This window comes from Eubalaena glacialis, chromosome 16, assembly GCF_028564815.1.
Source record: "Eubalaena glacialis isolate mEubGla1 chromosome 16, mEubGla1.1.hap2.+ XY, whole genome shotgun sequence".
NCBI lineage: Eukaryota > Metazoa > Chordata > Mammalia > Artiodactyla > Balaenidae > Eubalaena > Eubalaena glacialis.
The window spans coordinates 29,028,684-29,055,260 of NC_083731.1; the positions used below are offsets into that span (position 1 = coordinate 29,028,684).

The 26,577-nt window shown below is 40.7% G+C and overlaps 1 protein-coding gene across 1 annotated transcript; it reads left to right on the forward strand.

Annotated features, from left to right (window-relative positions):
- The first annotated feature begins 856 nt into the window (after positions 1 to 856).
- EDNRB (endothelin receptor type B) lies at positions 857 to 26,577 on the forward strand. The gene is made up of 8 exons (XM_061170704.1): positions 857 to 1,174; positions 1,962 to 2,497; positions 16,987 to 17,099; positions 17,235 to 17,439; positions 19,137 to 19,286; positions 19,689 to 19,822; positions 21,043 to 21,151; positions 23,990 to 26,577. The coding sequence occupies exons 2-8, from the start codon at positions 2,012 to 2,014 to the stop codon at positions 24,122 to 24,124; spliced, it is 1,332 nt and encodes a 443-aa protein (XP_061026687.1). The 5' UTR covers positions 857 to 1,174; positions 1,962 to 2,011; the 3' UTR covers positions 24,125 to 26,577.

A 26,577-nucleotide genomic window follows, 5' to 3' on the forward strand; every position in this document is an offset into this window, starting at 1 on the left:
AAAGCATTGCATAGAACACAAAAAATCCAAGATGCTTGTCTCACCTATGCCATTAACCAGCTGTGAAGCCAAGAATGAACCACCTGGACTCTACTGTGAACTGCTACAATGAGTGGCACCTCCTGGCTCTGAAATTTCACAGATCCAACAGGGACTTAGCTGACTGGAGGACAGCAGAGTAATTTCCAGTGTACATGGCGCAGCCTGGATTTCTGACTTCTGTTTTATACAATCTCTGGCCAAAACTGTCAGGCACTATTGTTCTTTCTACCCCTTAAAAATTGAGTTCAAGTATGGATAGGAGGAGTTTACTTTATGGCTCTGCCTCATAAATAAATATTCTAAATTTGAATGGCAGCTCTCTGATGATTTTCATGCCCCCTATAGGTATCGGGTCCTTCGACAGTAATAAAATCCAGAGATAGGCTGACAATAACACTTGAAGAGATCGCAGGAAGAGAGAAGAGCCTCTGCTAGAGAAAAAGAAGGAGGAATTTTAGTTCTCTCCTAGGGCAGTGACAGGGCTTGAGAAGAAAGGATCGTGGTCTTCCGTGTGGGTGGGGGCCGATGCGGACTTGAAACTGAAGGGCAAAACAAAAGCAGCCTCTCCCCCGCCCTCCCAACAACTAATCAAGGTTTAGGTATCACGGCGGGATACTTAACTTTTCTTTGAAAAGTCCTAGCGGGCTTGAAACACGTTTAATTCAGAGCCCGGGTCTAGTCTGAAGCCTCGAGCGTCGCGGGGTGTGTGAAAACTTGCCCTTGGTTTGGGCTCATCATCTGAAGAACTGAGAACCATGACAACTCCGCAGCCTCTCAGGACGCGTCGCGGGCCGAGGACTGCCCTCTGCGGCAGCGGGCAGGTCCTGCTGATGCAGTCCAGGCGTCGCTCAAGGGGAAAGGTTGCCGCGCGGTCGCAAGGGGCGGGAGGAGTCTGGCGGTGATTGATGGGGAAGGGACGAATGAATAAAGGTACTTGTCTAGGGACAGCAAGGATCCCGAGCAAGCTGCGGAGGCTACACGGTCAGGCATTCCCTCAGCGTTTCGTCAGAGCCAGATCCGCCCGCAGCTGAAGGGAGGCGCGCTCCGCTCCAGGGTAGCCTGGAGGCCAGCTGCGAGCCAAGTGCGTCCCGGGAAGGAGGTCCCCCTGCGCCTGGTGCGTCCGGTCCGCGAGGTAAAAGTTCTGGCTTGGTGTTGCATTAAAATCAGTGATTGAAACTTATCCTGGGGCTTCAGCTTGGATTACTTGTTTGGGGATTTTTTTTTTTTTTTTTTTTTTTTAATGGATGGATACAGCGAATTACAATGGAGTTGGAGCGAAGGAGAGCGCGTGAGTGTTTGAAGCCACTTGGAGGGCACAGAAGCTTCCGCGTTAATGCAGATACTCTCCCAATCAGAACTGAGATGTCCCAGAGATTTTCCGAGTCAGCCGGCACGCTCGCGGGGGGTCCGGGGGAGCCCGAGCGCAGGCAGCCGGGAAGTAGCTGCTTTCCCCCGCAGGGAGGAAGGAGTCTGGGCGTCCAGACACAGGGTATCCCAGGTTCCTGAGGAGTCAAATGCAGAGACTGGCACATCCCTTGGCCTCTAGGTGCCTTGATTTCCCCCCGTCCCCACGCGCCCTTAGCCAGAACGAACATAGGAGCTCAAAGCTTTGCTCTAGACACCCATCCTTTCCTCCCTGTCACACCCCTTCCAGAATACCCCGCCCCACTGCGAGTCATTTACCCCTCGGGAGACGCAGGGGAGAAAAACCAGCGAAAGCTGGTTCTGGAAGGGCAGGAGACGGGCTCGGGCGGGTCACACGCGCCAGAGTCCCCCGCCCCCCCACTGGCGCGCAAACTTGAGTTACTTTTGCGCGCGGATAGTGCGGGCGCGGCTGCGCTCTGCGCTAGCCGCTTGCAGGGGCGTGGCTGGGGTAGCTGACCCGGGTGTCCCGTCTTCCTTCCCTTGCTGATCTCCAGACTGAAAGCTGAAGAGTGGCCACCCGACTCCCCCCGGAGCAGGCAGCAGCATGCAGCCGCTGCCCAGCCTGTGCGGACGCGCCCTGCTGGCGCTGATCCTTGCCTGCGGCGTGGTGGGGGTCCAGGCTGAAGAGAGGGGATTCCCGCCGGCCGGGGCCACTCCGCCACTTCTGGGGGCCGGAGAGATCATGGCGCCCCCAACTAAGACCTCCTGGCCCAGGGGGTCCAACGCCAGCGTGCAGCGGTCGTCCGCATCTCCGCAGATGCCGAAAGGAGGGAGAATGGCGGGAACCCCACCGCGCACCCTCCCCCCGCCCCCGTGCGAAAGACCCATCGAGATCAAGGAGACTTTCAAGTACATCAACACGGTGGTGTCCTGCCTAGTGTTCGTGCTGGGCATCATCGGAAACTCCACACTGCTGAGAATCATTTACAAGAACAAGTGCATGCGAAACGGCCCTAATATCTTGATAGCCAGCCTGGCCCTGGGAGATCTGCTGCACATCGTCATTGATATCCCCATCAATGTCTACAAGGTAAAGGGTGCCTGCTAATATCGCGATGGGAGGGCACACCGTTAGGAAGGGGGAGATGCCAGAGCCTTTGCAGGAAGCTTAGTCACGAAGATCCCTCCCTTCCTAGAAGTCAGTAATCGTTGGAACCAAATAGCCTTCTGGTTTCAGTAGCCCACTGCTAAGCCTGGAAAAAGCATAGTCCCCAGACCAGCAGCATAAACATAATTTGGAAACTTGTTAGAAATGACATCTTATAGCCCCACCTCAAACCTACTAATCCAGGAACTCTGGGTGAAGCACAGTAGTTTGTATTTTAACAAGCCCTGCACGTAAGGTTTGAGAACCACTGGTCCTGAAGGACCTTGTCCCTAAATCCAGCTCACAAGGTACATTCTCTCTACTGAGAAACTGATGGTTCATGTACTGGCAGGATTGTTATCACCTGAGAGCTTGTTAGAACTGCAAGTCCAACCCAGACTTATTAAATCAGAATCTGCATCTTAAAATACCTAGGTGATTCAAATGCATACGAACCTTGGGAAGCATTTTCTTAAAGGACCCTAACAGTAGAGGGGCTCGAATAGGTTTTTAGGAGACAAACGGCCTAGAAGAAAGAGACCCAGACAGGAGAGTAGGAAAACACAGTTCACCTGCTGTGAATGACCATACTGTACCTACCCTTTACTGAATGCCTACGATGGGCCAAGCGCTGGGATAGATGTGTTACTTTCCTTTACTCCTTCTGACAACCCATGAGTAGACATTACTCCATTTAACAGATGATAGGATGTTCAAGGTCTCACAGTGAGTAAGTGATGGAGGTGAGGAGAATCAGGCTCAATCTGTCAGGTTCCAAAGTGCAAACTGCACCCCATCAATGACTTTGTGGACAAGACCAAGGGCCCTGAACATAAAGTCTCTAACAGTTTCAGTAGCTAACATCATTATGTGATTACCGCAGGCATCAGAGGGAACGGGCTTGAAGAGCTAGGGCAGGACGCAAACCCCTACACTCTTTGACTCCCGCTTTGAAACTCTGGACGCTTCCCAACATCTCTGGGCCTCAGCGTCCTCAACTCTACAATAAGGTTTCTAGTGCCCACCGACTGGGGTTTTGTGGTGTTAAGAAAAATAGCCTAAGTGAAAGAGCTGGAAAATTTTAAAGGACGATGCAAATTTGTAAAACTCTGCTTCCCCATCGTAACCAGCAATAGGAAGTCATGCATAAAAACAGAATCAAAAGTGTAAGGGACCGGGAATGTACTTTGGGGATTTGCCTAAAGCTAGTCCTGGGCTCAGTACAAGGGAAAGAAAAGGCATGTTGGTTTAGGAAAGGATTGTGGGAGATACTTTGATCTTTGTGGCAGGAGAAGTCACCAGATGGCATGCCTTTAAATTGCCTTTTATGAATCTCTGGAAATCCTAATCCAACAAGGCATACATTAAGGAATTCTAGAGATTTCTGAGGTTTAGAGACAGGATTTGGATTAGGATCCAGGTCCTAGAAGGCAACACTCCCAGAAATGAGGGATAAATAGATGAAATCCTAAATTCCTGCATGGCTACCAGCTCTTGTGAACTCTGAGGGTTTCCTGGGAGAAGCACAGGCTGAAATGGGTCCCTTAAATGCAGTCACAGCTCCATTAGGGCCAGAAGGAACCCATTTTAGGAGTCCTACAGACTAAGTCTTACCATTCCAATGTGGCAGGAGAATTTCAATTCAATTCCTCAAAACTGACTTGAGAAATTTTAGAGTACAAGGTGTTGTGAGAAATTTTAAATAAGTGATAAGATCCTTCTGAAAAGGGAGATTACATCTAGTTTTGCTAGGCTTGCACAGAGTTTTGTGAAAGATTGTTTAGGAAGGTCCCAGGAAACCCCACATGGTCAGCCCATTTAGAAACCCTCCTAAGTCAGCCAGCAGATGACGTGCTGTATGGAAGGTTGGATTGAGGGCATTTTGCCTCCAGATCAGATGTAAATCAGCTCTTCCAGGACCATCTTACTTTCTCTGTCTGGCTAAATTATTACATTCGATAAGCCAGAGAATATCCTACTCCCAAAGGATACACAGCTTTTCCTTTCCTTTCAAATTCCTTTATGATTTCCCTAGGAAGTTACAACGTTTTGCCTGAAACCGTTCAGTCCGTTAAAGCTGTGTTTCTATTTCTGAAATAAACAAACTGAGTCATTACAAATCTGGCCATGTAATCATCCTTTTTGGTCATGAACAAATCCATCACATAGAATTAGGTCCCATCACTAGGTTTGCCATCAGTGAACCCTACATAGTGGCTTTTGGTTTATTTTTATATTGTGCATAAATATGTGTCACTTGAGATATAATATAACAATAATGGCTACCATTGATTATGTACTCAGTACTTGGTTTAGTTCATTAAATCACTGCAACAAACCCTATGGAAGAAGTATTTTTATCACCCCTGTTTTATGGGGAAACTACATTTTGGAGAGGTAAAGAAGTAAATTGCTCGATGTCACACCACTAGAAGGTCGATGTCACACCACTAGAAAGTGATGAAACTAGGGCTTGAACCCAGGCCTTCTGGCCCTAGAACCCGTGGTCCTCCTGGCCCCCTGCACAGAGTGAGCTGAGCATAGATTGCCCTTCTCCAACCTGGAGTATTGTTAGGACCTCATTTGAGTGCAGTGCTGCAATTATGGGACACACTACTACATTGTAGGATACTTGGTAAGCATTTTCAGTTTTAATTTGAGTCATCTGAAGATTTCTATCTCCTGAAATCCCCTTCAGATGATCTGTAATGTATAATATTGATAATATCACTGTTTGTTATTCTAAAGGCTTTATTTACAAAAACACCTAATCCAGGGCTAGTTAAAAGCCATTTTCCCTTAAATAATTGTGACACCATATAAGTTAAAAAAAATGCATTTATAATTTCAGAGTAGTCAAGTATTATACTTCATACAAAGCAATTGAAGTGAATTATGAGTGCCATTTAAATTTATCCTAAAGTAAACTAGCGATTTCTAATTTTGTTTTTGTGGGGTGTTATTATTCTCTTGAGAATCCAGTTAATTATCCATCTTATATGTTATATATAATTAATATATAAATAGATAATTTATATATACATTATAATTAATAGATACTATAATGTACATTCACAATTTCTGAGGGTTCATAGAATCCCACAGCTCCTCTGTTGGTTTACCCACAGGGCCAGAAACATCAACGTGAATCTATTACATTAATCTGGACTTCAGTAAATCTAGAGTTCAGTAAAGTTGACAAACCACAAAATGTCATAGATCTGGCTGGAAGCCATGTTCCTTGATGCGGCTATAGAACAGGATGGGACTTCACAGGCAGAGGCTGCTGTGAGGGCTGACAAACCCCAGAGAATGTGTCTACTCTGCTTTGACTCCCTCAGGGAACTGTTTCTCTGGAAACTTCTAGACAGAGTCTTTTCACCAGGGCTCCTGTGTCAAGGAGGCAATCCTGGTAGATCGGTGTTTTGGGAGACTGAGCAAATCGAAGCTCTAAAGGAGCTTCAGATAATCATGAGAACCTGCTGGAAATAAAAGCCTCGTTTCTCCTTCTCAGCAGCGCACACTAGGGCTGTCACTGCATTACATAAGAGCATCCAGATGAAAAATGAAAAAGCAAGCGTCCAAAGAGGATGTTTAAAAAAATATATGTATACATATGCATATATAAATATATTAAATGTTATAAGAATGTATAGATGCATAAGTACATAGGTGAATATCATTGGTCGCAGTGCCTGGCACAAAGTAAGCCAATAATAAATGTTATTAGAATGTGAGTGTGTGTGTGTGAATAAGAATGGAAACTTGGGGGTTTTTTTTTCAGCTTTTGCCATTATAAACATGACTACAAATTACATCTTTGTCCATATGGCTTTGCACACATGTGTGACTATATCTGAAGGGTAAATTTCTAGAATTAGAATGATTGAATCAAAGGATATGTGCATTTGTAATTTTGATAGATATTGCCATACTGTACCCCAAAATTATTGTTGTACTCTTAGTTTGAATCACTATTTTATGTAACATCTCCATATACATATATATGTATCAATGTCTGTCTTTAATACATACATGGGTCACTATGCCAGTATTTACATGGTCCATGTATGTACCTGACCCCAAAACCAGTGTTTAAGCATCTGATGTGAGGATGAATATCTCCTTATTCACAAGCTACTTATTGTGCCATTCCTGTGTAGACTAAAATGAATGGAATAATCTAGACATTTGTTGCCTATAGGAGCCTAGAGTAAGTTGGAGTAGCACCAGTGTCAAAGCTGTATAGGAAGAGCTGGGTATACTTGTAGATGCTGTGAAGTTTTTTATGTTGTTGTTGGTGGTTGGTTGGTTAGTTGGTATGGCTTGGTTTAGTTTAGCAGTGATTTTTAACAAGCCTTGATTGCAGGTTGAAGTTAAAATTTCTTTAACTTCTCTTAACATCTTAAGAAGTTAAAAATGCTTGAGCAAACAATGAGTTTTTAAATTATAACAAGTTCACTCTCTTTGTACTATATTTGCATGGAATAACTGATTCAATAGATATATAGTTAACATAAATATAATGTAATATAAATATAATAAATAACATAAATATAGCTTCCTTTATGTGTAAGCAAATTGAGTTTGAGAACAAATCTCCTTGGAAACTGATGACAGATATCTACATGGGCAGACTTTGATAAGGATCCAAGTATAATCAGATGTCTAGTGGTGATGGAGAGCTTTCTAAAAATTGAGCTGGTGACCCGTTGGAGTGCCTCTAGATGGTTTTCTTGTTAAGACTTCGTAGGCTACTATTAGAGTTAAAGAGGCTGCCTTCATAGCTCTGAGAAGCAAAACTACTGACCTTTAACGTTTAACTACTTGAGGTGAGGTACGTGTAACATTAAAATGCTGGTATGTCAAAATGGGAATTGCTTCACTGAACCCTCAAATGAGTTCGGAGCGAAGTGACCTTGTCACGTAGTCAGACATTCCTGCTTGTAACACAATCAAAGCTGTCTTTCTGAACAAAATCACCTTTCTCACTACCCAGTCTTAGACTACTTCTAGTACTTAACAAGTCTGCATATAATTAACTAATTTCATAGTTAGAAGTAAAAGTGAATGAAGGACCATCAAATTTAACTTTCGAAGTTATACTTTTCTGATTAGTAAATGCAGTTTATGCATATATAGCAATACAAGAAGTAAAGGTATCATTGGGTAGAGGAGTCTAATTTTGCCCAAGATAATAACACTGTGCATATTTCCAGTTAAGTAACTGAGATATTTTAGTGACATTTTTGTGATGTCTAAAGACATCTTAGTAGCAGAAGCACTTTGTACCCAAAACAGAACCTAGATACCTTTGAGGTTCATTTATTTAAAGCAACAAAATTTTTAAGGAGTGTTAATTAAGCACATTTGAAGTATTAACATTTTAAAAGTGTTAATAAAGAGTAAGACTATTAGCATTGAATGACCTTGAGTCAATTAATAAATAAAGCTAACCCCCCAACACCCACGTAGCATAGTGCCTGCAACGATCAATTCCAGACAAATGCTTGTTGACAAAAGATGTTATACTCATATTTTTATAACTGTCCAAAAAAAGGGGGGGAAATTTTGTTCTTTTTTCTATATGTATGAGGATATTGGCCATAACAGAATAATAGGTCAATAGCAGATGTCAAATAGCCCAGAAACTCAAGACTTCCTATTTCTGATTCACTGCTTCACATGTTGGCTGTGGATGCCTGTGACAAAATGGTGGGCAAACTCTTGGACTTGGGCAATGAAATGTTCCCCAGGTTAACTCTAGGGTACTTCCTGTGTTTGCCTTTGATCTGCCACTCGGTCACTCCATAAACCCAAGGCTCTTAAAATGTCAAGGCAATGTTTCTTTCAATGTGGTAAGGCTTATCTATCAAAGGCTTTACATTTTTTTCTTTGCTCATTTTAAATGAATCGTTCAAGATCGAAGGCATTTCCATAGTTGTACAAGAGGATGACACAGCCAAGACCATGTTGTTTCAAGGCCAGGGAGCCAGGGTCTTCATTTTCCAAAGAAAACCATATAAGGTATGGCTAATACGCTATAGTTGATGATTTTTAGAGAAACATGCCAAATGCTAATCAATGATTAAGTGCTCTCAAGGGTGTTGACAGATAAAGCCTGAGCTGAAATAAGATTCTAGAGGTAATTTATGATGTGAAACATTCTCTTTCAGGACTTTGCAAAGTTAAGAAGAGGTTGGTTATGTTTGGGAGATAGCTGAGCATGGTGTATGGATATACCTTAGTCAGCAACTTCTCTAATTTCAGACTTTTTTCCTTTCCAGTGCTTTTACTTTAGAGATTTATTCTTTCTCTTTCCCTATAGATCCTCTGGGGAAAATGTAAAGGAACAAGAAAACAGCCAAACTGGGATGGTAGAAGAGAGAGAGAAAGAGGATTGTTCTTGAGTCAGAAGTATATTAGCAAAGTTGACAGAAGCATTTATCAAGAAGTGTTCTGTCCCTCAGTCTCCCAGCCATATTCACACCTCCTAACTCGTGTCCCCTCTCTTTCTCTCCTCCTTAGCTTCATCATGGTTTCCAGAAAGAAGGAAGCCTATTCTCTGGACGTTTACTTTGTACATATCTTCTTCCCCCCAAAAACAGTGTTTTCAAATTATATTAACAGGCTTTTGAATTCCGTGGTAATCAAACGCTTTCTCACCATAGCTTATCCCATAAGCCATTCTCTGGATAGAATTAGGTTTAAGTAAGACATGAAAATACTTAATAAGATTTGTTGAATTCTTTAAGTTTGAGAGTCACTTTCTGAGCCATGAGGCCATCAGGTTATAATTCTTTAGTTCCTTCAGGTGTCACAGTGATCTTAGAAGATCCAGCTCAGCTAAGTGAATCTGACCATAAAGCTAGGTTTGTGAATAGCATGTCTTAATGCTCTTAGCTGAATCTTTTCAAAATATGTGACATGTCAATGAAAGGTTTTAAGCACAAACTGTGGATAAGTTTTTAAGTTCAGGTAATAGGAGAGTAGCAATCCATTTATTTATTGGCCTGTTACAGACTTGGAAATAAATTTCACTGTAACAAAAGTAGGGATATATATTTAAGGTGAACTTAAGTTTCTCTAAGACATATTTATTTTTTATCTTTTTTCTATCTCTTTGCTTCCCTTAAAGATTTTGTTTCCAGAAACTTAATTCATTTTAATGGAGTCATTCTTCTATTTCAGCAAGTGATAAGAATCTTTCCAGAGCAGTGGAAAGCCCTCTCTTTGCCAGTGTGCACACAACAGATTCCTAGGACAGGGCCTCTGCCTTGCACAGCTCCAGGGGGCACTGTTCATATTGTGGTATTTAAATGGTACCCCTGGGGAATAAGCTGACATTATTCCTCATCCACATATTCTAACCCACATGGCCTAATATTTAAGTGATTAAGTGCATTTTAATGGACCCAGGATGGAACTGGTAACTGATATTCGTCCCCAAGGGCAAGGGTGCAACGTATGTCAAGAAAATATTTTCTATGCACTTGACCAGCAGCTTAAATTCTCACTGTATGTTTGAATAAAAAAAAAGAAAGGGAGATCCGACATGGGAAATCCTTGAATGAGGGTGTACTATCTTATTAAGATGCCAGTTCAATTGCAGAAAAACTCTTATCTACTACAGGAAACAGAGATAAAAGCAGAAGAATACACCCTTCCCCAAACCTGTGAAACACAACCAGTCCATTATTTCCTTCTTTTGACTCTGACTGTAAAAACATTTCTATAATGCCAGTCATTTGAAAGAAATGTTCACAGTTCATCACGAGATGGAACAGACAGCAATCCGGCAAAGCAACCCTAGTTGTCATTTTTAATGTATTGCTCACCTACCTTCTTAAATGACCGTCTCTTACAGCATCTCTATGCTTCCTGAGTCCATCTCCACCAAATTTACAACTAAAGCACCTCACTGAATCCCATCAGATAGTGAGAAACAGTAGGTTCTGTTTTTTAAAAGTCATTTCCCTGATAGGTTTGAGTAGGGGAGAGAGGGGAGGGGAGGAATTTTGCTTTCCACCTTTTCCGGCCTGCTTGGAAGGCAGAAGTCCAAGAGAAGAGCCAACGCCTCAATCCCAGAGGCCCTGGCTCTATGTGTCAAGAAGACCGGATCATCTGGAAGGGAGGAGGGCATGGAGTAGACAATACAAAAATCAATCAATATATAAAATGCATAGTCATCCCAATTCTCTAAAGAATTTGTTTCAAATATGAGAACTGAAAAGTTCATGACAGAAGTTTTATCACAAGATTTTTGCCTTATGATCAAATTCATTTATTCGTCCATGAACTCATTCATTCACTGTTATTCAACAACATTTAATGAGCGGTCACTGTGTGCCAGGCACTGTGCTAGGCACTAAAAATGTTGTAGAATATTCTGAAACAAAGAAACAGTTAAAGCTCAGTGTATACTGTTAATTTAAAAAAAAGAAATAGGAGAGGAAAATGATATATATGGTTAATGAGGCAGTTGAACATTTGTTAGTGCAAGATGGTTAACTTTGGCATTTCCTGACTCTACGGGGCTAGATGCCTTTGGGCATTAAGAGTGGCGTGTATTAATAGGATTTTCTCCATTTAATTTCTCGAGAATGTAATTTTTAATTACAAAAAGAATTGAAAAATATAAATCCCCCAGTTGGAGAGATTTTGTAGCACTCACTTAATCATACTTTTACGGAAAGGATGTTTATTTTCTGTTCATGTTATTTATCCTTTTAGAAGTTTTTAAAAAATTATATAATATATATTTAATATAAAAGTAATTTTTAAATATGATATAAAATAATTTTTTGGATTCTGTTGACTTTTTTCTTTCTCAAACAGCTGTTTCAACATAAAGTTATGAAATCATGGCCATCCTTGTGTAGAAACCTTGTAGTCAGTATGACCAAGTCTTTTTTCAATCTAGTGTCTATTTATTTATTTGTGTTTACTTTACTCATACAAAAGAAATGTGCTAGGGAAGCAGTAGAAGCCTTAGGCGAAAGGGGCCAGCATGAGGACAGGCTATCGTTTGTCAAATGGACACCACATTGCTCCTAGGACCAACACTAACAAAAGCTCTTCCTTGGATGAGCCATCACCATGTGAAAACCAGTGTCAGTTATGGGAGTATTTTCTGACTGGCTCACATTTGATAAATGGTAGGTAATATATATTCAAACTTAGTTTTAAACAGGACCTAAAAATTTAATTCACGTGGCAGGGACCTAGAAACAATATGGAACTCTAACATTCTTTTTGGGATCAGAGAGATTTGATTACATGCATGATTTGTCTTCAGTATTCAGATCGTGCCCTTAAATTATCTAATTGAATGGGGAAAACTGCAAATAAGGAATAAGAATATATTATTGCTGGGTTTAAAGTTAGAGTTGCTTCCTCTTGCAATAAAGGAGAATCAGTTTCCTCTACCAAGAAGAAAGCTGTATTGTTGGACTTCAAATTATAGATGTTGGATGTCATTATTTTTGTCAAGAAATAGTGAAATAGTTAATTTCCAGGAATTATAAAAATCTCTGAGAACATTCTTTCACCAAATTTTAAAGATGGCATCTTGGTTGAGAGTGATTTTTTTTTTTTTTTTTTTAAGTTCACAGCTTTTCCCCTACCCAGAGCTTTGTTTATGATTAAACAAGAGGTTGACGTCTTTTGCATTTTAAATAAGCTCCAAGCCCTAAATTGCCAAGGCCTTGAGGCTGGAGGCCATTCAGACAGAGATGAGCCTCAGCAGTAGGCGTGGTCTCTGTCACAGGGTATCAGGCTTCTTGGTGTCTCCACAAAGCCTTCTGATCAGAGAAGCAGAGGTTGCCAAAGTCATCCTTCTGACTGACTACAAAATAATAGAAGTGGGCACTCCGTCCCCCCACCTTCTGCGGCCTCTCACGACTGGCAGCATTCAGGTCTGAGTTGAAATGATGAGTTTTTTTTCAGTCTCTTTCCCTTTGGAAGGGTAGATTAGAAAACTGTAATCTCTCAGCTGTGATTAGGTTTCTGACTATCTCTGTGTTGAACTTGAAGAGAATTGCTACAATTTTCAGTTTGTGTTTCCCTGTCCTCTGTGATAACTTGGGTCAGAGGTTGGGCTGCAGGCCTCCCACTGGTATGAAGAGCAATCATCCAATTTCTAGGCTGAGCCAAAAACAATAGTAACCTCAAAACAGGGCCTGGATTCAGTGCAGAGCTCATTTTCATTGGCCAGACTTCTCTCCCTTCAGTGACCGGACACTCATTCATCTTGATTCATCTGATGGCTGTACCTACGTGATACTAATATTTGCATATTTGGAAATCGTTGAAGACAAGAAAACACTTGACACTATCTGAATTTTTGGACAGTAGATGAATAAAATAGCTGGGGGGTTAGAAGAAATTTTTACTCTACATCTACATACTTTACCATTGTTTGACACATAGTTGTGGGTTTTAAAATACTGTTATTGATTTAATTCTAAACACTTTTCATCTAAGATCAGCTTCTTCAAAACATTATAGATTCTAGAATCAGGCCACGTGGGTTCAAATGTGGATCTATTACTTACTTAAGTGAGTGACCAAGGACAAATATGTTAGTTATCTAATGCCGAGTAGCAAATTACCCCCAAACTTAGCAACTTGAAGAATAGCATTTATTACCTGACACTCTGTCTGTGGGTCAGGAATTCAGGAGCTGCTTAGCTGGTGGTTCTGGCGCAGGGTCTCTCATGAGGGTCAAGATGTTGGCGGGGCAGCAGTCATCAGAAGGTTTGCCTGAGGCTGGAGGATCTTTTCATTCACACACTTGGCAAATTAGTGCCAGCTGTTTTTAGGTGGCCTCAGTTCCTTGTCACCTGTTGGAGTCTTCATAGGGATGCTTGAGTCTTCTCCTGACATGGCAATTCCCCCAGAATGAGTGATCCAAGAGAGAGCAACGAGGAAGCCATAACGCCTTCTATGAACTAGTCTCAGATGTCACGCATCATCACACCCACCACATTCTATTCACTAAAAGCAAATCATTAGGTCCAACCCGTGTTCAAGGGGAGGAAAATGAGGCTTCATCTTTTGAAGGGAGGATTATCAAAGAATTTGTGGGCATATTTAAAATCAACACAGCAAGTTAATAAACTTCTAAGTGCCCCTACGTTTTTTTACCTATAAAATGGGGGTAATAGTAATACTACCTCATAGGATTGCTTTGGGAATTCAATGATATACCATGTGTAAAGGGCTTAGAATAGTGCCTAGTCCCTTGTAAGCACCATATGTGTGTTAGTTTTGCTTCCCACCCCCCGCCCCAATGCATATAAAGGCAATCAGAATGATTAGACAGAATATTAGCTGGATAGTTTGTACCAAACTGGGTCTGGCAGTTTTAACTGTTTGGAATCTTTTTATTATGTTTCCAAGGGTAATTGGCAAGTCTTTTAAAGCACCTTGAGTTCATAGCTGGTTCAGACTTGCAGGGTCGTCCCCTGGGTCTTCCCCTGGGTCTTCCCCATTTCAGCGAATGTCTCCACCATTCACATGATCAACCTCTTTGAGTTTCCTGACTCCTCATATCTTATATCCAACCCATCAACAAGTCCTGCTAGCTCTGCTTTCAATACATATCCAGTCTATAACCCATTCTTTTCAGCCCCAGGGCACCACAAGTTTCAGCCCACAATGTCTCATCAAAGCTTCCTTTCTTGACTCTACATTCTAGTCTACATTGAGCTTCCAGAGTGATCTTTTTATATTTTTTAATTAATTAATTTATTTATTTATTTATTTGGCTGTGCAGGTCTTAGTTGTGGCACGCTGGCTTCTCTAGTTGTGGTGTGCAGGCTCCAAAGCACACGGGCTCTGTAGATGCGGCGTGCCGGGCTTAGTTGCCCCACGGCACGTGGGATCTTAGTCCCCCAACCGGGGATTGAACCTGCGTCCTCTGCATTGGAAGGCTGATTCCCTGGACCACCAGGGAAGTCCCCAGAGTGATCTTTTAAAAAACATAAATACGATGATGCCATTTTCCATTTCCCTGTTCAAAATCTTGCAATGGATTTCCTCAAAAAAAACAAAAACAAAAAAAACCATTCAGACTCCTCCCTGTGCAACTACATCTCCTAGACACTTGGCCTGGACCACTCGACCCCAGCCTTGAGAGCCTTCCTGCTGTCCCTTCCTCTCACTAAGCTTCTTTTGACCTCAGGGCCTTTGCATTTGCTCTTTCTTCTGCCTAGAATGTTCTTTGGATGGCTTACTTTTTTTAGTCAAGTCCCTACTGCAGGTTGCCTCTTCAGAGAGACCTTGCTGAGAAGCCTATCAAGAAAGCTCCCTAAATTCCACCATAATCTTTCAATATGGTGACACCGCCTGTGTGACACCATATTAAGTATTCATGTGTTTTGTGTTTGCCTCCCTCACTAGACTGTAAGCTCCATGAGAGCAGGAAGTTTGCCTTGTTCACTGATAGGCACTCTGTACTCCGAATGGTGTATGGCACATAGTGGGTACTCAATAAATGTTCGCTGAATGAATGAATGAACAAGCAGAGTTATAAGTCAGCTCATTAATCCAGAGGTCACAAGTTAGAGGCTGGTCTGACACATAAAAATATTTTGTTAATACAATGTTATCTGACTGGTTTTTTAAAAAAATATGAACTAGTTGACAATTTTTATAAATTGTGAGATTTCATATAAAAATTCCAATTTGGGGCTAAAAATCAAGATACTTTTGTATTGGGGATCTCTTGGCAAAAATCACATCAAGTTTATTAGCAGCAGCTCCTTTTAGACAGGATTTACCCCAGACCCCTCTGTTCCCTATTATTTCCTGACACCAATGACTTTCTTACACCTGGCTTCCTCCACTCTTCTGTTGCCTGCCTGGCCTTGCAGGCTTTCAGACCCTAGAAAAAGCATATTTGCTGTAAGTATGCCAACATTTGTTCTACATGTCGGTGTAACTTTTCATGTCTACCTTAGAAATGAAATTGGTTCCACGTTGGAGCTCCAAGTCATATTCGTACTGAAACACACATTTCAGCTTTGGGTGCCGCTCTAGTTACAGAACAATCACCCAGCATGACAAACTCCACAAAGAACCTTCACGAGTGAAAGAACGGAAAGACTCAATTGTGTTTCAAAATAGTTTTCACTTTTGGAAGGTTATTTTTTAAAACATTAAAACACACACACAGACACGTAGATTTGAAATACTTTATTTTCAAAACCTCATGAACGTTCGACCCAGATGTTTACCTAAAGTGATTCATTTACCAGGGTGGGGCACACCCAGTTGTCCTAAAAAAGAAAATCACTGAGTTTAACAATAGATGGTTGCATAGTCTGAAGTCAGATAAACGAAAATATATGTATAGAACCAAGTCTTTTGCTCACTGGATAGCCACTGTCTATATATTTTAGGGGCCTGAATATTTAAGCATCTGCTGTGTGTCAGGAACTGTACTAGGCAATTGCAGAAGTTCTTTTCTGTTTGATGGGCTAGGGGTTCCAGACAGCAAAAACTTAACCAAACAAACAAGTATGTTATAATATATACAATAGGAGTTGATAAGTGCTGTGGCTGAAACGGGAAGTGGAGTAGGATGAGGGAGATGGGGAGGCCTGACCAGTTCCTATACTTGTGGTGAGGGTAAGTCATGTTGAAAAGATGAGATTTGAGTAAGACCTGAAGGAGGTCAAGGAGTTAGCCAAGTGGATCTTTGGGGGAAAAGCCTTCCAGGATAAGGAAGAACCTCAAGTGAAGCCCTAAGGAAGGAGTGTGCCTGCTGGGTTCAAGGAGCTGTGTGCTGAGTTACAGAGCAGTCAGGTTGACTAGAGTGAAGAATAAGTACACGAACATGCACACTGTTCTACATAGGAGTCGTCTAGTCTCTCTGGCTAAGAGACATTTGTCCTTTTTCTTTTTTTTTTTTTGGCCGTGCCACATGGCATATGAGATCTTAGTTCCCCGACCAGGGATGGAACCCTGCATTGGAAGCGTGGAGTCATAACCACTGGACCACCAGGGAAGTCCCACGTCACCTATTTTTAGTTAACCTTATTTTGATTTGGCCACCAGCTGAGTATTTGAGACGCCATAACAGTATGAGAGGCATTTTCAGCACTGCAGGCCCAATCTTGTAAGGAGAACTTAAGCAACTGGCCCCAGTTGGCCCTGCAGTGGAGGAGACCTTGACCCTAAGCTACTATCTGTGTATAGCTAATTCTCCTGAACTGGCTGCCCTTTCATTATTCCCAATCCACTCTCTTGTTCCAGATATCAAACGCAAGTGCTTTTCAAAGGAGTAGTCTATGAGAAAAAGAATAAGAACTGGAATTTGTTATTTTAACTCTACATGTTCATTTGTCTCCACTAAGTGATACATACAGTTCAGAGGGCGCCCTGTGAAAATCTCCCTAACAGAGCTTCTTGTTTCCTCAATGCAGCTACTTGCTGAGGACTGGCCCTTTGGAGTTGAGATGTGTAAGCTGGTGCCTTTCATACAGAAGGCCTCTGTGGGAATCACTGTGCTGAGTCTATGCGCTCTAAGTATTGACAGGTAAGAGCATATATCTAAGCCAGGTATATCCTGACCGCTATCCTAGTGATTGCTATGCTACTTAGAAAACAAACTGTGTAATTCAATAAAACTAGGCTCTGCCAGCTTGGCAAATGATTATGTTTTACTCTTCAGATATCGAGCTGTTGCTTCTTGGAGTCGAATTAAAGGAATCGGGGTTCCAAAATGGACAGCAGTAGAAATTGTTTTAATTTGGGTGGTCTCCGTGGTCCTGGCTGTCCCTGAAGCCGTGGGTTTTGATATGATTACCACTGACTACAAAGGAAGTTATCTGAGAATCTGTTTGCTCCATCCCACTCAGAAAACAGCCTTCATGCAGGTAAATTTTACTTTTTTGTCCCCCTTTCTGTTGTTGCCTTATAAATATTTAGCTGTTTTTCCCCTGATCTCCTCTTCTTGGGAAGCTACTGATTTATGACTGTCCTTGGCATGAATTAAGAGTGTAGGTCCGGGGCTTCCCTGGTGGCGCAGTGGTTGAGAATCCGCCTGCCAATGCAGGGGACACGGGTTCGAGCCCTGGTCTGGGAAGATCCCACATGCCGCGGAGCAACTGGGCCCGTGAGCCACAACTACTGAGCCTGCGCGTCTGGAGCCTGTGCTCCGCAATAGGAGAGGCCACGGTAGTGAGAGGCCTGCGCACCGCGATGAAGAGTGGCCCCCGCTTGCCGCAGCTAGAGAAAGCCCTCGCACAGAAATGAAAACCCAACACAGCCAAAAATAAATAAATTAATTAATTAATTAAAAAAAAAAAAAAAAGAGTGTAGGTCCTAGGGCTGTGGGGTTAACGGTGACTAATGGCCCAGGCTGCAAGAAGCTGGGTCACTACTTCTCCAAGAATCCCCTGGTGCTCAGGAATACAGATAAACCAAGTTTACATGAGAGAATCGATTTGAATTTATAGCTTTTCTATCAAATTCCCATAAGGACTGGCAGCTACTACATATTCTGTATGAAGCAGCACAGCGGTCATCAGAGGGAGTGTGTGGTCCAGGGAATGATCAAGTAGAAGTCGCCCTGGTATGGATGGATTGATCGGAATCCCTGTGAATCCGTGAAGCTCGGTATGAATAACGAGCTTGTCCTCTCTCTAAAGGGAAAGCTGCCGTTGCAAAGAACTTCATCTTGGCCATCTATTCAAGAGCTTTTAATCAGGAAATAGGAAAAGAATGGTAATACTGGTCATCAGAAGATAGATCCTAAGTGTAAAAGGCTCTTCCCAACAGAATGGGTTAAGAGGAGTTAATACAAAGGGGGCTGGTCCAAATGTCACCAATGATTATTTTCTATTTTACACGTTAAGACGAGATAAAGGTTTATGAATATATGTATAGATCATGGTAAACAAAAGAATAAAGAAATTGAGAATGAGACTGCTGTTTTCTTGTTTCTTATTAGTTAAAATGGGAAAAGTACTGCATAGATTACATAAATTCTGCTCCAACACAGACATACCTGGAACAACAATTTTAAGAAGGAAAAGAAAAAAGGAGCAGAAAAAGAATAAGAGAAAAGGCATGTTACAAGCAGCTTTGATTTTTAGTTGATAGGTTAGATGTATACATCCCTTAGGTAAATGATTAATATAGACCTCTTTGTACCTGCTTTTCCCATAAACAAACTTGTTAAAAAGTGAAAAACTCCCATAAACACTAGGATGTTTTTACCCATTCAGATGTGGTATTCCACACAAAGAATTCCTTAAGGATAACTTGCATATGTGAAGACAAAAATATTTGAATTACCAAATATTTAAAATTTTGCCCAATTGCTTACATTTTTATGTGTAATGATAGCACACTTCCTTAGAGAATTGAAATGCTTTTTAGAAAAAGTTTGTTTCATTTAATTTAATTATTTGTTCAGCAGACGTGGCCTGAAAGATTCTACATAGTATTTATAAAATGAATCGACTTTAGAAGATAATTTCTCCTTGATGATTATTTTTTAATTTAACATTCGATATGTAAGATTTTCTTACAGAGGACTATTAAGTGTAACATTCTCTCTTCCCCATAGTTTTACAAGACAGCTAAAGATTGGTGGCTATTTAGTTTCTATTTCTGCTTGCCATTGGCCATCACTGCATTGTTTTATACCCTGATGACCTGTGAAATGTTGAGAAAGAAGAGTGGCATGCAAATTGCTTTAAATGATCACTTAAAGCAGGTAAGGAAATAGAAATATTTGCTGACTCATGATTACAATCCTGATTATGAATATGAAAATTATCATGGTGATAAGAAACTAAAATTATCATACACCACAGTATACTTCCTTTTTCTTGTGCTGGTATTTTTTAATATACAAAGAACATTTTTTATATTATCTATCTGGAGATATTCTACATAGTCTAAAAAGATGTAAAAAGAGCCATTACTTTTTAAAGATGAATCTTTAATCATTTTCTGTCTAATTCACATTAGCTATTCAGTTTAAAGCTCAGTGTCCTGAATTTTTACAAATGCCACTGATTTTTTGTAAACGATATTAAATATTTTGTTTGGAAAGCGAGAACGCTGTGATTATAATGAGGCATCTATTCAGTGTCTGACTGTGGTTTTATTTCAGAGACGGGAAGTGGCCAAAACAGTATTTTGCCTGGTCCTTGTCTTTGCCCTGTGTTGGCTTCCTCTTCACCTCAGCAGGATTTTGAAGCTCACTCTTTATGATCGGAACGATCCCAATAGATGTGAACTCTTGAGGTAAGAAAGGTAAAATAGAAATAGTTGTGTAAATAAATGCCATTCAGAAGTTTTTCCATTGATTCCTTTCATTGGCAAGAAGAGAGAGTACCATTTTTCTAATCCTTAGGGAGCAATTAAGATGGCCATTTTTTTACCTTTACTCCTATTTCCAAGGGAGAAGTAAAGGGACTTAGGAGAACACTGGGAATGGAGAGCCAGGGTTGTCCAAATGAGTGAGTAGCACAATTGAAAACATTAGGTCTGATCTTCCTTTGCACTTTGTAAATCCTTTTTTTTTTTCTTTCTTTTTTTTTTTTTTTGGTAGAGTTGAAGGAAGAAGCCTCTACTCATTTTTTTTTTAAATTAATTAATTAATTTATTTTTATGTTTGGCTGTGTTGGGTCTTCGTTTCTGTGCGAGGGCTTTCTCCAGTTGCGGCAAGCGGGGGCCACTCTTCATCGCGGTGCGCGGGCCTCTCACTATCGCGGCCTCTCTTGTTGCGGAGCACAGGCTCCAGACGCACAGGCTCAGTAGCTGTGGCGCACGGGCCTAGTTGCTCCGCGGCATGTGGGATCTTCCCAGACCAGGGCTCGAACCCGTGACCCCTGCATTGGCAGGCAGATTCTCAACCACTGCGCCACCAAGGAAGCCCATAAATCCTTTCTTTTCATCCAGCCTCAGCGCTTCCAAAAGAGATTTCATTTTTTTAAATTATTATTAATTTATTAATTTATTTATTTTTGGCTGCGTTGGATCTTCGTTGCTGCACACGGGCTTTCTCTAGTTGCGGCGAGCAGGGGCTACTCTTTGTTGCGGTGCGTGGGCTTCTCATTGCAGTGGCTTCTCTTGTTGCAGAGCACAGGCTCTAGGTGCACAGGCTCAGTAGTTGTGGTGCACGGGCTTAGCTGCTCTGCGGCATACGGGATCTTCCCGGACCAGGACTCGAACCCGTGTCCCCTGCATTGGCAGGCGGATTCTTAAGCACTGCGCCACCAGGGAAGTCCCGAGAGTTCATTTTAAACGAGAGAATTGGGCATGGGCGGTGGGGCGATGACAGGGACAGAGAGTGAGAGAGAGAGAGGCAGAGAGAGAGATCATAATCGGCGAAGACTAGTGATAAAGTCAAAACCATTGTAAATGGCTAATTTTTTTGTTCACAAAAACACAAAATTCTGTAAAGAATATATGTTCATAGCAGCATATTTTTTTACAGACATGTCTTGTATTATTTTTTGCAGCTTTTTGTTGGTATTGGACTACATTGGCATCAACATGGCCTCCCTGAATTCCTGTATTAACCCAATAGCTCTGTATTTGGTGAGCAAAAGATTCAAAAACTGCTTTAAGGTAAGAGAGTATTCGAAAATCAAAAGCCCTTTTTAATCTGGCATCAAATATAACCCTTCCAAACTATTAATATTTCTATCCAAAGAGATCTAGTCAATTGTTTTGCAGTTTCCCCTAGTATTACATGATCGACATTTCTTTCTTATTTATTTATTTATTTATTTAATTTTTGGCTGCGTTGGGTCTTTGTTGCTGCGCACGGCCTTTCTCTAGTTGCGGCGAGCGGGGACTGCTCTTCGTTGCGGTGCGCGAGCTTCTCATTGCAGTGGCTTCTCTTGTTGCGGAGCACCGGCGCTAGGCACATGGGCTTCAGTAGTTGTGGCACGTGGGCTCAGTAGTTGTGGCTCGGGGGCTCTAGAGGGCAGGCTCAGTAGTTGTGGCACACGGGCTTAGTTGCTCCGCGGCATGTGGGATCTTCCTGGGCCAGGGCTCGAACCCGTGTCCCTTGCCTTGACAGGTGGATTCTTAACCACTGTGCCACCAGGGAAGCCCTAGACGTTTCTTTTTAGATGTGAATTTTGCTCATAAATCACTATAATTGATTTCTGCCTACAAATCCCAGTCAACCATTCCCTGCTGCCTCAACCAATCAATTCTACTCATAGAGTTACGCAGAAAATGAATAAAAATTGCATGCATTGATGTCTGACAAATATCACATGATGAAATAAGAGCTACACATGATTAAAGGCACTGTTCCCATTTTTGGAAGATTTTGGACTATGCAGCACACTGTAGATTATAACTAAGTTAGTTTCTTTTTCATACAGAGGTGACCATAACGAGTCAAACAAAGCAGTTTAATTCAGGTTTTACCTCCACTTTTCTGCCTTCCTTCTATAGCAGAGAAGTGCTCCTTGATGTGGAATATGTGAAATTATTCCTCATTTGCCTGCTTGCATTTGTGTGTAACATCCATCCATCCATTCATTCACTCCTTCAACAATCTAGCATAAATAAAATATTCCCTTCCCTTATGTGGGAATGATTCACTTGTCCCTGGTGTAACAGAGCTCAGATTCAGCTGCTCACCACTCCTATGCCAATAATTCGAGAGGCAAGTGTCAGTAGAAAAGAAAGGTGCTTTAATCAGAAAAGCCAGCAGTCTGGGGAGATGGTGGACTCGTGTCCAGAGACCAACACCAAAGATTCTGCTCAGCCATGACAGTTTTTAAAGGGAAAAATGGAAGGGGAAGAATCTCAATGAATCATCAAGGTAGGAGGTTGGGTTCTGCCTCTCCCCTGCGGACAGACTGGCTGGCTCTCTCTTCAGATGTTATCTTGCCCCAGCGGTCTGCATGCAGGCTTGCTTAGGGGGGGCTACTGTGGGTAGAGAGCTAGTCTTATGTCTTTTTATCTAGGAAGAGAATCAACAGGTTAGACAAGGCATGGTGTGCATTCAGGAGAGCATAAGTCAGGAATTAGTTTCAATTGCTTAGTGATCTCATTCCTATAATTAAGTTCTTTCAAGGTTAGAGGGGAACAGAAATGGGCAAACAGGAAAGGGGCAAAAGAGCTGCTTTCAGTTCCCCACTGTCAAACACCATTCCATTTCTATGGGATTAGGGGCAAAGGTCTATCTTCTGTAACTTCTTCATGCTGACATGGGACGCCATGTTCTCAGAGTGGAAGATGTCAGCATGGGTCTGTAACATCTCTTTGCTGACAATTTTATTGTAGTTGCGTGCTTACATATACGGGCAGAACAAGCTACAATTATTTTGCTGCCCACCAAGATACAGATTATTATGAGCAATAATGTTGATCCCATTCTCTTGAGGCTGGTTCTTGGACTTGTGCTAGCCATAGATTCAGTACTGCTCAGGATGGCAGCTTATGTCATGGTTACAGTCTGGTCATCATGGAGTTAGCTTTTTCCCTCTGGTGGCAGTTACCGTACCTGTAAAACAACTCGGGAATGTGCATCAGACACTGAGTCTGTGGCTCTATTGTCCTAATTATTAACTGCTCGGTTTTGTACTGGAGGGCGTGGTGCCTTGGTTCTGCTTGGTTCCACTGGAAGTTCATGATTGGAAAACCGAGAACTTAGCTTCCTTGTAAAATCAAAGGCAGTCTATAAAATTCTTTGCTTACTCATAAACTCATAGATTTTAGAGCTAGGAGAGAATGTCACCAGATCAGGTCCCTCATTTTACAGAACAGAAAGCAATGGAACTCACATTTTCTTATACATATAAATACTCAGAAAACAAACAGAATGAACAGGATTTTTAAAAATCCAAGAAAAAATTTGGATGACTAAAACTGAGACACATAGACTTTATAACCTTATTGTGTAACAGTATTGAAAGGTCACATGAGATTAAACACGTGGCTGAAAAAAATGGTGATGTAATATTAAGTTTATTGACATGGAAAGATGTTTACGTCACTGTCAAGGCCATGGAGTAGTATGTATAGTCCAGTTTTATTAACATAATTATACACACACTTCCACAAACATGCACATATACAGTCATGTGTATATATGTGTGTGGTAATATTTCCATTTGCATAGGAAAAAGTCTTGATTAAAAGTATTTCTCAAGTAATCAAGAGTAAGTATCAAGAATTAAGAGTGGCTTTCTCTTTCAATTTTAATTAAAAGATGAGGAAGTTTAATTATGTACATTTTTTTCTTCTCTGTATTTTCTAGTTTAAAAACATTATCATATGCTACTTATGTAATTGTATGTTTTTAAGGGGAAAATAAGAGGGCATGGAAAGAAATTGGCAGAATTGCATATCATGCAAAGAAAGCCAGAATTCTGGAGAGTAGGAAGGGTTGTGATAGTGTAACTGATGTAAACTTATAACGAGTTACTTTGTTTTGTACAGTCATGCTTATGCTGTTGGTGCCAGTCATTTGAAGAAAAGCAGTCCTTGGAGGAAAAGCAGTCGTGCTTAAAGTTCAAAGCTAATGATCACGGATATGACAACTTCCGTTCCAGTAATAAATACAGCTCATCTTGAAAGAAGGAATATTCATTTTCTTTACTTTGGACAGAAATCATTAAAACAATGAGGCATCCGCCAAACAAAACAAAACAACTGTGTGTTTGCACAAAACAATGTAAAAATGTAAGAGTAATTATTTTCTTAACACTCAGAGTTACTCATGACATTTTATGAGCTGTTTACAGCCTGAGAAGAAAAGCGATGAGAATTAAGAAAGCCTCATTGTGAAAGCACTTAATCCTTTACAGTCAGCACTTCAATGTGGCTCTTCAGAACTTCTGGTATATTCATACACCACTTAAAGTTTAAATTGAGCTCACTCAGAATTCCTATTAAAGATGTTTATTTTTTAAATTAAGGTGAATCTGATGCAAAGGAAAAATGTGTTGCTGCGAAACAGAATTTTTAAATGAAATTTAAATGACTCAATTTAAAATTTTAAAAATCTTTTAAAGGAACTTTTCTATTAATAGCCTCACACCATTGGTTGGACTATAATTGGAGACAAAATATGAAAGCAGTTCAGCCGGTGTATTTGTTTGATGTTAGAGACATATTTAAATGATCAGGAGGGAGTATCAGAGAGATTGAAGTTTTTGAAAATATTCAACTTTACATTCAGATAAGATCAAATGTCACAAAGGGACAGAGAGAGAAGGTTTGGAATGCCATCCCAAAACACTGCTTTGAAATCTCCTCTTCGTGTACTCTGCAAAGAAAATACTACCTACAATTTTTTTGAGGATTATTAAAACATTCTTCTTCTTTCACTATTGTAGTTTAAATGCTATTTGTTTAGTTTTGTCATCTGTAAATACTTAGCTACAATACACAACGTGTAGATGATTAAATGAAGGGCAGGCCCCAGTGTTCATACCTTTACAATGGAGAGATGCCAGGAACCCCATAATGGACAGAATGTGAGTTGCCTGGAGCAGTGTCCACATGGCAAAGGAGAAAGCAGCATCTTTTCTCACCCCTGCTGCAGTTAAGATGGTCTCTGGCAATGTATCATACGATAGTTAAAATACTATTTTTAAGATCATAGATATTAGAGTCAATGTAACAGTTACCTGTAAAGCTTATTACTAATTTTTATATTATTTGTGTAAATAACTAATAGAAAAGAATTCTGGATGTGGTGCTTTCCTGTCACTTACAGGCAAAACTGCTTTTTGAAACTGTTAAGAACCTCTTACTTTGTGCATTCTTGCCTAATTCTTTCATCTCCCCAGCAAAGTGCCTCAGGTTAACTTGGATGAGATGTGTGTGAAAGTATGTACAAGAGAAAACGGAAGACAGAGGAAATGAGATGGGGTGGGAGGAAACCCATGGGGACAGATTCCCTTCCTTAGCCTGATGTTCGTCACTGCCCGTCACATCAATGCAAAAGGTCCTGATTCTGTTCCAGCAAAACAGTGCAATGTTCTCACAGTGGCTTCAGGAACAAATTGGGCCCAAGAGCTTTAACTCTGTCTTAAAATATAACAGAGTTTCTACCCTTGTTTTTTGTTTTTTTTGTGTGGTTTTTTTTTTTTTTTTTTTTTGGTAACCCAGGGCCACAGCCACATGTTGAGAATAAGCGAGCAATGTTGTTTTCTGCCAGCATCTAACGTGATGCTACCAAAACCCCAATAATGGGGCCAGAAGGAAAGGACAGTAATTAATTCACGTGCCACATGGAATCTATTTACAATCCCAGGCTTATTTATTAATTTCTTCCCATTCACTTTTTCAGATGCTTGTCATCACAAAAGACATTTCAAACTTCGGATTTTAAATTAACTTTGGGTTACTACTGTTTTCAGTTCGTTAATATATTTTTTATTCCTATTTAAATTTGAGCTCATTTTACTACCATTCATTTTGTTTCTCATCTGCATCATAATGCCCTTTCCTTCTCCCTGTCAGAGTTGTGGTCTGTAATCATCTTGCCAAATTTTAAACTGCACACAAATAGTATATACATGCATTATTTATAATGAAATTGTGTTCAGTAGCTTTTCTAAAAATGTTTGATTCAAAATTTTAACATACTGACAAAGGTTGGTAAGAAACAAGCATGATTTCTTAGCATAAATAAAATCAATATGGGTAAAGGTGCTACTGTTTGACTTTAAAACATGCTTTCTAGTATTAAGGACTGTATAATATGACAATGGACAAAAATTATGTTAACATGGATGTAAAACTTAAAAGATTTATACGCGATTTTAGACTGTTTTCTCCTTTATATTTGCTAATATGGGTGCGTGTTAGTATTGACAGCTTACAACATATGGCCAAAGGAATACAGTTTATAACAAAGCATGGGTATGCTGTAGCTAACTTTATAAAATTGTAATATAACCATGTAAAATAATTATATATTTTGTTTTTCTGGGGTCACTTAAAGTGGCAACTACTGTAGTTGCTAATTCTATGTTATGTAAACAAAATCAATAAAAATTTTAATTGCTTTAAAAAAA